General features: G+C 41.4%; 1 protein-coding gene across 5 annotated transcripts in view; it reads left to right on the forward strand.

Moving 5' to 3' along the window:
- ryr1b (ryanodine receptor 1b (skeletal)) overlaps positions 1 to 15,596 on the forward strand; it is a 79,412-nt gene that overhangs the window by 39,087 nt on the left and 24,729 nt on the right. For 2 of the 5 annotated variants that reach the window (XM_028572673.1, XM_028572685.1), the window contains exons 45-80: positions 21 to 204; positions 360 to 471; positions 581 to 701; positions 816 to 985; positions 1,140 to 1,360; positions 1,558 to 1,648; positions 1,952 to 2,092; positions 2,205 to 2,368; positions 3,128 to 3,206; positions 3,303 to 3,392; positions 3,618 to 3,758; positions 4,138 to 4,215; positions 4,313 to 4,388; positions 4,486 to 4,609; positions 5,129 to 5,244; positions 5,359 to 5,426; positions 5,689 to 5,810; positions 6,085 to 6,134; positions 7,840 to 7,900; positions 8,021 to 8,147; positions 8,237 to 8,345; positions 8,469 to 8,550; positions 8,816 to 8,946; positions 9,044 to 9,364; positions 9,788 to 10,028; positions 10,658 to 10,745; positions 10,870 to 10,962; positions 11,338 to 11,352; positions 12,974 to 13,144; positions 13,357 to 13,416; positions 13,519 to 13,653; positions 14,230 to 14,342; positions 14,452 to 14,548; positions 14,659 to 14,765; positions 14,857 to 14,908; positions 15,394 to 15,456. In XM_028572673.1, coding sequence (XP_028428474.1) covers positions 21 to 204; positions 360 to 471; positions 581 to 701; positions 816 to 985; positions 1,140 to 1,360; positions 1,558 to 1,648; positions 1,952 to 2,092; positions 2,205 to 2,368; positions 3,128 to 3,206; positions 3,303 to 3,392; positions 3,618 to 3,758; positions 4,138 to 4,215; positions 4,313 to 4,388; positions 4,486 to 4,609; positions 5,129 to 5,244; positions 5,359 to 5,426; positions 5,689 to 5,810; positions 6,085 to 6,134; positions 7,840 to 7,900; positions 8,021 to 8,147; positions 8,237 to 8,345; positions 8,469 to 8,550; positions 8,816 to 8,946; positions 9,044 to 9,364; positions 9,788 to 10,028; positions 10,658 to 10,745; positions 10,870 to 10,962; positions 11,338 to 11,352; positions 12,974 to 13,144; positions 13,357 to 13,416; positions 13,519 to 13,653; positions 14,230 to 14,342; positions 14,452 to 14,548; positions 14,659 to 14,765; positions 14,857 to 14,908; positions 15,394 to 15,456 — 4,214 coding nt within the window. Of the gene's footprint in view, positions 1 to 20; positions 205 to 359; positions 472 to 580; positions 702 to 815; positions 986 to 1,139; positions 1,361 to 1,557; positions 1,649 to 1,951; positions 2,093 to 2,204; positions 2,369 to 3,127; positions 3,207 to 3,302; positions 3,393 to 3,617; positions 3,759 to 4,137; positions 4,216 to 4,312; positions 4,389 to 4,485; positions 4,610 to 5,128; positions 5,245 to 5,358; positions 5,427 to 5,688; positions 5,811 to 6,084; positions 6,135 to 7,839; positions 7,901 to 8,020; positions 8,148 to 8,236; positions 8,346 to 8,468; positions 8,551 to 8,815; positions 8,947 to 9,043; positions 9,365 to 9,787; positions 10,029 to 10,657; positions 10,746 to 10,869; positions 10,963 to 11,337; positions 11,353 to 12,973; positions 13,145 to 13,356; positions 13,417 to 13,518; positions 13,654 to 14,229; positions 14,343 to 14,451; positions 14,549 to 14,658; positions 14,766 to 14,856; positions 14,909 to 15,393; positions 15,475 to 15,596 lie in introns of all 5 variants that reach the window. The other 3 variants (XM_028572679.1, XM_028572690.1, XM_028572666.1) reach the window with 2 other exon arrangements.

Here is a 15,596-nt window from a genome sequence, read left to right on the forward strand (position 1 = left end):
TGCTCACCTGCTCCTTACAGGAGAGAGCGTGGAGGAGAACGCCAATGTTGTGGTGCGTCTGCTCATCCGTCGGCCCGAGTGCTTCGGCCCGGCCCTGAGAGGAGAGGGCGGGAATGGTCTGCTGGCTGCCATGGAGGAGGCCATCAAGATCTCAGAGGATCCAGCAAGGGATGGACCCACTGTCAAAAAAGACCGACGCTTCATGTAAGTGTTGGTGCCGTAGGTCTGACACGGTTTGTATTTACAATATTGGATCAAGACTCAACAAAAAACACTGGACATTGTGCGTATTGTCTTGTTTGCTTTGAAAGCTATGCTCGGCAAAACCAGTTATTAAGACATGTTTTCTTGATTGGCAGGTTTGGTGGTGAGGAACAGCACGAGGAGAACCGTGTACATCTAGGAAATGCCATCATGTCCTTCTACTCGGCCCTCATCGATCTGCTGGGTCGCTGTGCGCCTGAGATGCATGTGAGTAGAACGGCTTTTCTCAACATTGATTACTCTTAAGCCTCCAGGCACGTTGGCTCAGTGTGTGGTGGATACATACATCTCATACATGTCTTAAATGTTTCTACAGCTGATCCAAGCAGGCAAGGGTGAAGCTCTAAGAATCAGGGCCATCCTTAGGTCTCTCGTGCCCATAGAAGACCTGGTGGGAGTCATCAGCTTATCCGTGCAGATTCCTGCCTTAGGCAAAGGTTAGTTACTAAGACGGAATCATGTATGGACACACTGTGTAAGTGTACAGTATAAATTGGGCATATTTTGGCAACACCTTGCATCTAATATTTCTTCTGTCCAAACCTCCACAGATGGTCAGATTATTGAGCCTAAGATGTCAGCCAGTTTTGTCCCGGACCACAAGGCATCCATGGTGCTGTTCCTTGACAGAGTGTATGGTATCGACAACCAGGACTTCTTGCTTCATGTGCTGGAGGTTGGCTTCCTGCCTGACATGAGAGCTGCAGCGTCTCTGGACACGGTGAGTAGGAAAAGACACAGACGTAAAACAGCAAGAGAAAATCCACTTCTGTCAACTCCAGAAATCTGTCTGTTGGTGTGTGTCACTATCCACATGTCTCCGAAGTATTGCACTCAGTACAAATAGTTTTTTCTGTCTTTCTCTTTGATTACAGGTGGCATTCAGTACGACTGAAATGGCCTTGGCACTGAACCGCTACCTCTGTTCGGCTGTTCTGCCTCTGCTCACCAAGTGTGCTCCGTTGTTTGCTGGGACGGAACACCGGGCCATCATGATAGACTCCATGCTCCACACCATCTATCGCTTGTCCCGCGGCCGAGCCCTCACCAAGGCTCAGAGGGACGTCATTGAGGAGTGCCTCATGTCGCTCTGCAAGTCAGTACTAATCCCAATCTCTCTATTTAGTAACATGTGAAAGATAATTGGGCATCTGAATGATTATGATAAATTGATTATTTTTTTCTTTTATTTGCAACATATTTACTCAATTATATAGAAGCCCGAAAGAAACAATATCCCATTTTAAACTACTACTTTACATTCCTCATAAAGCATTTTTATGACCTTCACAGATACCTTCGACCCTCCATGCTGCAGCATCTGCTTAGACGGCTGGTATTTGATGTGCCCATCCTCAACGAATATGCAAAGATGCCCCTCAAGGTTTGCCTGCTATTTCATTTTATTGTATTTGTTTCATTTTTATTTTAGTCTCAAGCAATGGGAAATTGTATGGACTAGAATAAAGTAAAAAGAAACATATACACCCAATCTGTGTTTAAAGTGCAATCAGTTCAAACACAGGAATGTATACATTACCAACACGTAGATTACGTTGCAGTGATAATTGCATTTGCTAACAGTTGTTAGAAACAGTAATTACCAGTGAATAGTTTATACTTGCGTATACCATATATTAAAATAGGTCTTCCTTTGTATTTCCATCTGTGATTTTCATTGTTTCAGCTGTTGACCAATCACTATGAGCGCTGTTGGAAGTACTACTGCTTGCCTAACGGATGGGCTAATTTCGGGGTGACCTCAGAGGAGGAGCTACATCTTACTCGTAAACTCTTCTGGGGAATCTTTGAATCTTTGGCACACAAGGTGAGAGAGGAATGTGTTGGTGTTCACCCACAGTGTATGTACTGCTTGATTACACAGGTTTGAAGCTCATGTCATTATCAACGTGACTTCTCTGATGTCATCCGAACTCTAGAAATATGATTTAGAACTCTTCAAGATCGCCATGCCCTGCCTCTGTGCTATAGCGGGAGCCATCCCACCTGACTATGTGGACGCCACCTACTCCTCTCACACTGAGAAGAAGGCCTCTGTGGATGCTGAAGGCAACTTTGACCCCAAACCAGTGGAGACCACCAAGTGAGCAGAAAAATACAAGACAGTACATAAATAGTTCACAGTGGCCTACTGAAAAAAAAGAGGAAATACTTGTTTAATGATCTTTAATGCATGATGATGCTGTATATATAACAGCAAAACATACAGTACATTTAATTTGAACTCTTTATCTCATTTTTAATTTACAAAACCAGTAACCAGTAACATTTTCGGGATGCTTGGTTCTTTTGGGGAATGATTGATTTACAAAGAATTATGTTTACGGCATGTACTATCTAACTGGGACGTTTTGAAATTGATTTGCTGAATTGCTATGGACAAAGTACACACAATGATTAAATAGCTCACGTTACTGTATTGTGTCAACAGTTAACTTCATTTAATATATAAAATGTGGTGTTGTTTTCGTGGGGATGCTAAAGGTCCACCAAAACAAGTTCCTTCCCGAGACTATTTTGCAGAGGCATCGTCGCTGCGTCTGGAGCTTAGCGCCGCCCAAGATGATTGTGATTGGTTTAAAGAAATGCAAACAACCCAGACTGTTTTTGATTTCTTGGAATGTATGTGTGGTAGAGCCAGACCATAGTCCGCAACGCTGTGGAGATAGGTCTGGCAATGCGAGACTACAGTGAAAGTGACGTGAGGTGACACGCCCTAAGCACTAATAGGGAACTGCAGTGTAATGTCTAAGCGTAATTTTCAGGTTACAACAACTTAAGTTTAATTAATAGTAAATGGTATTCATAACCTCATACTAAATATGAACTAATTTATTCACAGCACAATCATACCAGAGAGGCTGGATGCCTTCATGAACAAGTATGCAGAGCACACTCATGACAGATGGGCCTTTGAAAAGGTCAGTAATGAAAAATATAAATCATCAAATATAAATATAGTCCTTATTTGTTATTTGAAAGCATAAGTACCTTTTATATATATATTTTTTTTATAGATTCAGAACAACTGGACCTACGGAGAGGTGTTGGATGAAAATGCTAAGACTCACCCCATGCTCCGGCCATACAAAACCTTCTCTGAAAAGGTAATGAGTCTGTCTAGTCTGAATCCTGATAATCTGCACACAGGTACCAAACTTTAACTAAGCTTAATTATAGGCCCAAATTTGCTTTTAGATCTGATTAAACCTAAGAACTTGTCATCTCCTAATACCATGTGTTTTAAGATCTTCAGACATTCTAAATAGGCTACAGTAAAGTGTTTAGAGGCTCCCTGTTTATTTTTAAATCCTCTTCTCTCTGTTTCTCAGGACAAGGAGATTTATCGTTGGCCCATCAAAGAATCCATCAAAGCCATGTTGGCCTGGGAGTGGACCTTGGATAAAGCTCGGGACGGGGAGGTGGAAGTCGACAAGAAGACGGCCACACGCAAGATCTCCCAAACTGCTCAGGTAACAGAGAGAGGAGTGAAAAAACAATATTAAAAAAAAATATTAGGACACAAAAGCAAAGATGGATTTCTTACTGGTCAAGACTCATCTACAATATCTTGACTGTTATTATCAAACCTAATAATATTATTTAATATGGGAATAATGTGATAATATCGAAATCTGCTGTCCTTCCAGGACTAAAAAAGAGGGTGAAAATAAACAGGCCTACTTGTTGTGACCCATTGATATCATTATTCCTAAACATTCGGCACTTAACTGTACTTAAATGGCTGAAGAAATTGTGAAATGAAAGCAGTTATCGTTTTCTGGAATCTTCTGGAGGTCCCTAAACCTCACACGGAGAACCACTCCTCTGTTGTGTATTTTCTGTTTTCAGGCCACATACGATCCAAGTCACGGCTACAACCCTCAGCCAATAGATATCACAGGAATGGCCCTGTCCAGAGAGCTGCAGGTATGTATCTTTCCCTCACAGCACTGACAGGCCTCATATTTTGGTTAGACATTTATCAGGAGCCTGACGATTTCATTTTCTTACCCTCACCGTGCAGTCCATGGCCGAGCAGCTGGCTGAGAACTATCACAACACCTGGGGCAGGAAGAAGAAGCTGGAGCTACAATCCAAAGGTACGAGGGGTTTTCTATTACACATTTGCATCTGAGATGTTTCTTTTAAGTGGTGGTTGCTAGTTTGCAGTCTGACTCCAAAAATGAATTTTCTTAGGCGGTGGCACCCATCCTTTGCTTGTGCCTTATGACACCCTCACGGCTAAGGAGAAGGCCAGGGACAGGGAGAAGGCCCAGGACCTGCTCAGGTTCCTCCAGCTTAATGGATATGCTGTGACAAGGTGAGAAGGATGTTTTTACCTTTTAGTTTAAGATTAGTGTTTCCTCTGATACTTATATTTGGAATATTTTTGTTATGCAGCAACATTTTGGCCTTATGACTTTTGAAAAAACAAATCATGTTTTTTTTTGCTGTTGCATTATATTACAATAGTACAGAAGCCCTGAAAGGCACGGTGAAAAACAATGTTTGCTGATCTCAGGCACGCAAATAATAATCCAATAATAATAATGGGTGGATTCATTTATTTTGGTTTATAGACCCTGAAACAGGGTGGAAAATGTTGAGCTAAGTTGAAAATGGTCAAAGAAAAGTATTTATGTGCATTATTCTGTTTATGTGATACAGAAGACCTTTATGATTTAAGACCTTTGCTATAAATATTTGACGCATTTAAAGAAAATATGAGGAAGTTATTCATGGGGACAGAAATGTTCCTGCATTACAAGAATGACCCAGTTCTGTCCGTGTTTCTCTCTCTTTTCATGTTATTTTGACTCCCTCTTCTCTCCATCCCCAGGGGACTGAAGGACATGGAGCAAGACATTTCCTCCATTGAGAAGCGTTTTGCTTACGGCTTCCTCCAGAAGCTTCTTAAATGGATGGACATCGCCCAGGAGTTCATCGCCCATCTTGGTACTGTGTGCTTTGAGAGACTTCTCATGGGCGTACCACTTTATTGTGTACCGCTTACTCCAACATGAACCTTTTGACTGAGAGCTGACTTGTATTGATTTTACCCTTCAACAGAGGCTGTAGTTAGCAGTGGTAGAGTGGAGAAGTCACCACATGAACAAGAGATCAAATTCTTTGCCAAGGTGAGCTGTTTGACGCTGTATTGAACTCTCATTTTGCTTGTCTGCCTCTACAGGGAAGTCAGAGGACATGAATAGTAACAGAACATCACCTTTGTAGGGATTCAGTCTCGGTGAAATACACTTACTGTATTTGATTATCCTGCTGCCCTTAGTGAACAATGAGACATGAGCCTGTTTAATGGCATGATAGTGTGTTCCTTAGGAAGTTTTTATTTTCTGTAATAAACATCTAATCTCAGTATTTTTTTATTTTTTTTAATAGATTCTCTTGCCACTGGTAAATCAATACTTCAAGAATCACTGCCTTTACTTCCTCTCCACTCCTGCTAAAGTCTTGGGTAGTGGAGGGCATTCATCCAACAAGGAGAAGGAGATGATTGCAAGGTATGTGCAGTGAAAGCTTTGAAAACATTATTCAAAAGACTGGTTTGTTCTCTGAATTATGTGACTTGAACTCTTTCCCACCTACCTTTCCTTTTGTGCAGTACTTTTGTGTGACCATGTCGGTTCTCTCCCTCTTCCATGACTCTCTCTTTGCAATATCCAGTCAATGTCCTTGACCTCCCTTTTGCTTTCTTAGTCACTTCAAATATCTTGCCCTATTTCCCCTTACTGTTCTCCCTCCCTCTCCCTTTCCTCTTTTCTCCTCCTACCTCAGTATCTTCTGTAAATTGGCTGCTTTGGTGAGGCACAGAGTAGCTCTTTTTGGTAAGGAATCTGCATGGTGGCATTTTGCCCTGTCACCATCTCTCTGTCGCTTTTGTTTGTGTTTGCTGGTCTAATTTCTTTTTCTTATTTCTCTAGATCTTTTTTGCTTCCTCTTCCTTCCTACCTTCCCATTTATACACTAATCAGCATTGTATCACAGATTCTATCCTCCCACACTGTCATTCTCTCTTTTATTCTTACTGGATCTCCCTATCTAATGCTTATCTGTCTGGAGCTAAACCTCTGCTTGGCTTGCCTTGTTCTGCAACCTGGGGCCAGATGCATAAAACTCTGTGTAGATCACGACTAAAGCTGGGTACGCACAAAGACAGAAATATGCATAATATGCATCATTGTGGAACTAGGAACATGTCCACGTGCCTAATTTTCACTCCCATGGTTAGCCATAAATAGATGTAAAAACAACCTTAAACGTTTGTTTGCATATTGATAGTTGTGCCCTTACAGCACCCACACACACTAGACCTGTCAATGAGAAGAACAACAAAGAAGAAGTGCAATTTACCCGACTGTGACGCACCGGCGAGGTCCTCCCAACAGCACCAGAACAGTTGTTACGCACGGCTCTGGCTATTTATAGCGCCAGTACTATTCATTTGTCACGTGTATCTGCAAACTATCATCGCGGGTATATCTTAATCATCATTATTATACATCAGAAACATCAGAGGTGATCAGTGATTAATGTATAGAGCTCATATTGAAACAGAAGTGCTTCACAATCCATCACTTCTAAATACTTTAATTGAATAAATATGCCTAAGATTGACATTTTACAGAACACTGTGTAGACAGCACAAATAAACCAATCAGTCAAATTGGAAAACAACCTAAACAAATCGTTATAATCTTATATTTCATCTCAACCTTATTGTATCCCCCGCAGCTATCTCTAAAAAACTCTCACAGCTATCCTCACACATTCGTGTGTGATGCTGTGAGTCCATCTACAGATGATTGAATAAACCTACACAAAGACGAGGGTTGCCTAAGAGTGTTTATTTAAACACTTTTGCCATCTCACTGTGTGAAGTATGAGTGAAGTGCGCACATTCTCACCGCACTTTCTTTTATAAATACCAGTGTGTGTTTGGGAAATGCCGTATGCATTGTTTTTGAGCGTTACATCGTTCATACATGTGGCCCCAGGTGTTTGTAAAGTTGTATTTTGTGCTTTTGAAGCCTACAATCAGAGTGGCACTCATAACTGACGGTGATTTGAGCATGAATGTCTCCAGTGGTGTCAGGTAGGACAGCATTGTACTGCAGCTCCATCAAGTGCTCTCAGCCTCTCTCCTCCCCCTTCATCACCATGTGTCCCTAATAGTCAGTCACTATTATGTAACCAGTGGTTACTAGACACTGAAACATTTCACACTGAGCCTGCACCCTTCAACTTGGCTCACCAGTAACACATGGTACAGTACTGTACATGATAATCAAGTGTACCTCTGTAACCGATCTACTACTGCAGTCAAACTGCAAAGCTTTTAACAGAGACTATAGCACAGTGTAACAATATATGGTTCAATTGTTCCATGTCAATGTTTTTAATCTGGTGCTTTTTAGATTAACTCCTCATTTCTGAATATATCTGGCTTCTATAATAAATTGGGCTCTTATAGGAAGTGGATTTGTATAGTAGGACAGCTCTGAGAACACATCTTTGCTGTGCTGTTTTCAGGAACAGATGCAGGTGCAGTGGTGAACTGTCTGCACATCCTCTCACGATCACTAGATGCCAGGTAATTCTCAATCTATTCATATCACATCTCCAGCACAACCCCAGGCAAAAATGTAATAGAAACAAACTATCTGAGATGTCTCTTTTTTGACTTTTCTTTTGTGTCCTTTTTTTTTTCAAGGACCGTTATGAAATCAGGCCCTGAGATTGTTAAGGCGGTCCTGCGGCAATTCTTTGAGAGCGCTGCGGATGACATTGAGAAGATGGTTGAGAATCTGAAACTGGGCAAAGTGTCCAGTCGAAACCAGGTCCGAGACCGCACCATACTGCGTTGTTTTAACATGTTCATTTTCCCTGTGAGCTGATGTCTGTATTTTGTGTATGTGTGTTGATGTAGGTTAAGGGTGTGTCCCAGAACATCAACTATACCACCAATGCCTTGTTGCCAGTCCTCACTTCACTGTTCGACCACATCGCCCAGCACCAGTTTGGAGATGACGTCATGTGTGAGTGAAGAGCTTCTCTCCATTGAATTAGCGGTTCATCCCCTGCCCTTTATGGCTCTTGACTCATTGACACAAAGGACTGACTCAAAGCTAATGCAATGCCTCTGTTCTCTACACCCTCAGTGGACGATTTGCAAATATCCTGCTATCGTTTAATGTGCAGTATCTACTCTTTGGGCACAGTGAAGACTCCACATGTTGAGAAGTGAGTAGAGACCTCTGGATCTATCTAACGTTTCCTTCAACAATTGCATTTATATGGGACTCAATTTTCAAGTCAAGTTGATTTAATGTGTGATGTCCAAAATCAGAGGTTTGTACAACATACAACTAGAGCACTATCCTTAGACCCTTGATTCACATGAGAAACTGCCTAAAGAGTCTTTAATAGGAAACAAAATGTGTATGCATGTTTTCAAAAATTGATTATGCATTTTTTAAAGATTCTGTGGTATTTTTCTCCTGTACAGACAGCGACCAGCTCTTGGCGAGTGCTTGGCCCACTTAGCAGCTGCTATGCCAGTGGCCTTCCTTGAGCCACAATTGAATGAGTTCAACATGTTTTCTGTTTACACCACCAAGACTCCCAGAGAGAGAACCAGTGGGTTATCTTTACATTCATCAAGTTATTAGAATTAGTTAATAATCAATTGTTTCTTTACCTTTTTATTTAATCTGTCTACTCTCTCCCTCCTCAGTTCTGGGTCTTCCCAACAACGTGGAAGAGCTGTGCACTGACATCCCAGAGCTGGACATCCTGATGAAGGAGATCCATGACCTGGCTGAGTCTGGGGCTCGCTACACAGAAATGCCCCATGTGATTGAGATCACTCTGCCCATGTTGTGTAACTATCTCCCACGCTGGTGGGAGAGGGGCCTAGATAATTTCCCTGAGCAGGAGGGCCAGCTCTGCACCGCTGTCACCTCTGAGCAGCTTAACAAGCTGCTGGGCAGCATCATGAAGATTGTGGTTAACAACCTGGGTATAGATGAGGCCTCCTGGATGAAGAGATTGGCAGGTTAGTGAGAAGAAGTTTAACAATAGGCCGGAATGTTTTCAGGTGATGTGAGACATTTTCTGGTCACCATAGTGAAGTTCTCCAGTGGACCTCTCTAAAGTTGCCTGACAAGCAACAACCATCCATGGCTGGTACAATCGGTGTAACTAAAAAAAGTGACAGGCCACTTCAGTTTTCATGGCTAATCCCATTTTAAGTGTCCTTTATTACATTGATTTGGAATCCTAAATGTTACCATGTTGGATTTTCAAACTACTTAAATATTCTTTCATAGTAATTTTTGCTTTTCATGCAAGAAGTGCATGTATTGTTAGTTTCGACAACTACATTTTTTCACATTTTGTACATCTCAATATTTTGAGAATACATTGCTGACTGTTACTCATGCTGTAGACTGCTGATTCCTGTGTACCCTTTGTCCAGTGTTTGCCCAGCCCATTGTCAGTAGGGCTAAACCAGAGATGCTTAAATCCCACTTCATCCCCACCATGGAAAAGCTAAAGAAGCGCTCAGGAAAGGTGGTGGCTGAGGAGGAACAACTGCGCATGGAGGGTAAAGGGGAGCTGGACAGCGAAGATGGGACCATCAAAGATGAGTTCGCTGTGCTGTGTCGGGACCTGTATGCTCTCTACCCCTTGCTCATCCGCTATGTGGACAACAACAGGTAACTGAACTTGATAAATGTGTAGAACACTTTATTGCTGTTGCATTATTGCTGTATATTGTTCGGAATACGGCAAAAAAATGTGATTGACACTATTCTCCTGAGTGACTTACAATCAATGACCATTGTACTTCTTTAAGAAGACTTTGATGGAAACACTATTAATGTATTTAATGTGGATACTCAAACATATCTTTGAATGTAAAAGATGTATCAGTGTCCAGTGCTTCACCAGCATTGCCAGTTTGTATTGTGTCTTGTGGCAAAGCTTCAGACTTCATGAAATTTAAGTTATAGCTAGAAAATTAGAAAACCTGAAAAGAATATCGATCTACCGAGTGGTTGTTCTGGATTAGAAAGAATAGTAAAATGTCATCAGTATACAATGTTATAAAATGTTTCTGGGTATATTTAAAAAAAAAAAAAAAAAAACATATGTATGTGATCAGATTAATTCTGACAAGAGCAAAAGAGCATATACAAGATCGGAAAATATTGACTGCAAAATAAACCCAGTTTGGTCAGTTGTAATAAAATAAATTTAGGCCTTTCCCAACTCTCGGCTAGGAGTCACAGACTTCGATTCAAGTGCTAATCAAGAGTTAATCCATTGCTGTCTTTGTCTGTAGGGCAAGGTGGTTGACCTGTCCAGACCCAGATGCAGAGGAACTTTTCAGGATGGTGGGAGAGGTCTTCATTTTCTGGTCCAAATCCCACGTGAGTCTTTGTTTAATGTTGTCTTTCTGTTTATTTATTTATATTTCTTTTCTTTTTTTTCCAATTTTGTGATTTTTGTCTTTCCCTTATAATGTAACATTTTTCTTGTGTTCATTTATTACAGAACTTTAAGAGAGAGGAGCAGAACTTTGTGGTTATGAATGAGATCAACAACATGTCCTTCCTGACTGCTGACAGTAAAAGCAAGATGACCAAGGTGAGAGTGGAGAAGCACACAAATGGCCAAGAAAAACATAACCGGTTATCTAGTTAGATGTAATACTCACTTACTCAAAAAATGAATATTCCACTAACACCACCCAGTCCAAGTGGGAAGATTTCAAATTAAATCCCTCTTGATCTATTCTCAGCTGTTATTTCCTCACTTTCCTTTCAATTGATAAGTATAAGAACAGGCAGGTAAAAACTAATCTTTTTCTAGAAATGTTAGAGGAATAGGCTTACATAACTAATAGCATCCTTTGCCACGACAATGTAAGTGGCAGTACATAGTGTTTAGGCAGTAGTAGGTGTGTCGCTAACTGTGTTTTCTCCTTATATCCTGTGTCGGGGTTGGACGCTGGGCCACTAGGCCGGAGATGGAGAGGTTAGACTGTGTTTGTGCACGAGCGCTGTGCTGATCGCATGGCACCCTGAGTTTTGGGAGGCATTTCATCAAGCTCTCCCATGGACTACCACCCTTTTTACACACAGACCCCAATATTCACACACATACATACACACAAACAGGGTTATAAACGCATAGTCACTACAATAAATAGACAGTCATAGCGATGTTACAATAACGCATATCTATGCTGTGTAATGTAGTTGTAGTTGAAACGGCTTATATTATGAATGTTTTCTTTGAGTGGGACATATTTGTGATTGTATTTAAGTAATATTGAGTGTGAATGTGCGCGTGTTAGCGATGTGCGTCCATATTTTTATGTGTGTGTTTGTATGTGTGTGAGTAGGGGTCTGGAGCGGCTTGATGAAAGCTCTGTGCTGTAGATCGTAGTGGCCTGAGAGGTTTCATGGCGCTCGGTTGAGCAGTTGTGTACAGTACATGTAATTTGGAGTGTGCACTCCTGAAGCCGAGCACCATCATCCTACTTTTCTTTGATTAATAAACAGTTTGCCTTTAGATCGTCCCTATTGGATACAGTTGTGGAGCCCATGCTACTGTGCCATCTGTGATGTTGAAATGTTACTGACGCTTGGATTTCTTTCAGCTTTTGTGGAAAAGATTCCAGCACCGGGGGACTCTTCTCTTTTCAATATTATCATCGACTTTGTCTTCACTACCTCCTGTCACCAAAAAAAAACAACACACCATCCTTTACTGTCACTGTTAGATTAGCCTGGTCCAGCAGCATACAGTATGTCGGGGGAAGCTCACTCGACACCACCAGTTATCATATTTACTAACTGGACTCTCCATGTCTAAATATTGACACCATTAAATTGTAAAATCATTGAGTATATCATCAATGATATAATCACTGTTTGATGTTTTTCATGGTTGCTGTTAGATATATACAAAAACCTCCTCTCCTTGGCTATCAGATGGGCATTACCGTGGTAAGCTACTGTTACCTGATCATCACAACGCCTCTCTCTGCCCAAAGAGCAGTGTACATACACACACTGCACTGAGGGCAGAGAGGTTGCAGTGAGGCCAGACAACAGTCAGTAATGAGCATTTGGCAGCCTCAGGACAAGAGTGTATGAGAAGAGCTCCAGGGCGATGGAGCTGACCCCATAGACTTGTGCTGTTCTGTGTGCTGTCCAATGGACAGGATGTGCCCTGTCTAGCCACTGCTCTACTAACAGTGAGGCTGCATTGTGTGTAACGACTGTTGCTGATGCAGCAGTGCAGCACCTGCAATCCCACCAGAAATTGATATTTACAAGCAAATGTAGTTGTTGATGTGTCTGATTTCAGCTGATGAATAATTATTTTCACGTAGTTGTTGATTCACTTTATCAGCATGTTCTGATATTGCGTAAAATGTGACTTGGCAATTGGTTTTTGCCATCTCATTGTATCCATTTCATGGTATGTTTTGTGATAGAAGTAGTCTTAATTACTTTTTTTGTTAAATATTATCAAAAGCCTCTGATTACAAATGTTTTCTGAAAAGGAAATGTTTGATGTGTGAGGCGCAGGGGCTCGGGAATCGAACAGTGAAGGGATTGGTCTGAACTTTTCTTTCTTTCTCTAGTCTGGAGGCTCAGAGCAGGAGCGTACCAAGAAGAAGCGGCGGGGGGATCGCTACTCTGTGCAGACTTCCCTTATCGTAGCGGCATTAAAGAAGATGCTTCCTATCGGCCTCAATATGTGCTCTCCTGCAGACCAGGAGCTCATCAATCTTGCCAAGATCAGATACTCACTGGTACTTTGATGTGTTTGAAGCCAACTTGCTGACTGTATTTTGTCCCAACATGGAAAAACTGTAAAAAGCTGAAGTGCTTTAGATTTATATATATTCATATGTCAGTGTCATTTTTTTTTTTTTTTTTTTTTTTTTATACTTTTTGAATAATATAATTTTCTTGAGTGAATAAATAATGAATGTCCTCTGAATCTTGGTCTCTTCCCTTGTAGAAAGATACGGATGAAGAGGTGAGGGAGTTCTTGCACAACAATCTGCATCTGCAAGGCAAGGTGAGTAGAACTTTTATTTTTTCTTTACATTTCAAAGCAGAAAATAAATATACAAATTCTCTTGTAAATATCTTAACACACATATTTGACCTTTGGTTTCAGGTGGAGGACCCAGCTATGCGCTGGCAAATGTCTCTCTATAAGGAGATGTCAGGAAAGGCTGAAGATGCTGAAGACCCTGAGAAGGTGGTAAAAAGGGTGCAAGAGGTGTCTGCTGTCCTTTACCACATTGAGGTGGTGAGTAAAGACACAAGCTCAAGTGCTTCGCAAGCAAACACACATGACTGTATACAGGTGTCAGCGTTATTTGGCTGCTAGTGTGGTGGAAATTCTAATACATAGGTTGAGATCTAAAATAAGGCTTCACTTAAGTCTTTTTAAGTATTTATTCTTTGCGCAAAGAAGGTTCAGTTCATCATGAGAGTATGAACAAAGAGTCTTGGAGAATCACTTGCTTATTAACCCTGAGGAGGGGATGAATCAACAGACCTGATAGACCCCTCCAAGTCTGAGAATGCATGGGAGGTAGAGAATGCCATTTTAAATCAGTTTCTGCACCTGGCTTATCAGAAGAACATAATACTTGGACTGGCAGGGCCCACACATCATGACATGTGAAACACTTGCAGAAACTGTGAAGGGTTCAAGCAGCTAAAAACTAAAAAGCAGGTTAGTCATCAGATATGTTAATAATCAGTTATGTTATTTTCCATTACAATAGTCGCAGCCTAATTGTTAGAAAAGCTTTTGCAAATGAAATGAGGACATACTCCCCGGAAGGATTTGTTCACTGTACATTTTTACTTGCTTCAGACGGAGCATCCCTACAAGTCAAAGAAAATGGTGTGGCACAAGCTGCTGTCTAAACAGCGTCGCAGGGCTGTGGTGGCCTGTTTCAGGATGACGCCCCTGTACAACATCCCCTCGTAATGATTCCCTTTCTACTCAATAAAAAAAAAAAAAATCTAATAAAAAACAATCTGAAGGCTTAACATGAGCTATTACAACCCTCTTAAATGACCTCTCCTCTCACAGGCACAGGGCAACCAACATGTTCTTGGACGCCTACAAACGCAACTGGTTAGAGACTGAGGGTTACTCATTTGAGGACAAGATGATTGACGACTTATCGGTAAGTCATCCCCCCGGTTACACCTGAGACGTACCATTGGCATTAATGTCATATTGTATTTAGTGTATACTAAGGTTTTTCTTATGATTCATTGTATCTCCAATCCGTAGAAAGCCCTGGAGGAAGAGGAGGAAGAGGAAGAGGAGACCGAGACGAAGCCTGACCCCCTTCATCAGCTGATTCTTCATTTCAGCCGCACAGCTCTCACAGAAAAGACGTAAGAGCATCTTGCTTCTTCTACGACTCACCTTTGTGAACTGTTCCCCAGTGAGACTTGTTGATTCCTGTTTTGTGTTTTCTCATTCCAGTAAACTTGACGTTGACCATCTTTATATGTCTTATGCTGATATTATGGCAAAGGTAAGACAGTCAGTGAGCAGGATCTTAAAGCACCACATCTTGAGATGTGGTGCAAATGTGTGTTTTGCATATACAATAAATGATAGAAATAATAACACATGAATAACACATGACCTAAAATTGCACAGTAGAAAGTATGGTGTTTAAAACCAACTATTTGGGTTGATTGCACTAAAACTTTGCCCAAAAGTTTGTTTTACAATAGTTACCCAACATTAACCCTGAACCTACCTGATATTGGTTTACTTGCCTTACCCTTCAAGTCAAATAAATATTTAACCTCGCACGAGACACTACAATAAAACATGCAAATGGCAACTGCAATTCAAGAAGTTGTCACCTCCACCTTTTGAGAGAAAAAAATGTAAATTGTACGTACAACATATGTATTTGTTATTGACAAAATGTTGTGCCATCTGGAGTTAGATTGCTAAATCTGATGCGATCTAGCACTCAGTCCTTGACTTGCTGTCCTCTCCTTTCAGAGCTGCCACATTGGTGAGGATGACGAAGGGGGAGAGCAGGAGGGGGAGGAGCCGTCCTTTGAGGTGCGACAGACAGAGATGGTATGGGGGGACCAGGGGATGGGAGACAGGGGAGACAGCGGAGAAGCAACTCCCCACGCAGTGACCACACCACATCACACTCGGCACACCCCCCACCACAACATTTTTCTCTTTCTCTTCCT

This window comes from Perca flavescens, chromosome 3, assembly GCF_004354835.1.
Source record: "Perca flavescens isolate YP-PL-M2 chromosome 3, PFLA_1.0, whole genome shotgun sequence".
Taxonomy (NCBI): Eukaryota; Metazoa; Chordata; class Actinopteri; order Perciformes; family Percidae; genus Perca; species Perca flavescens.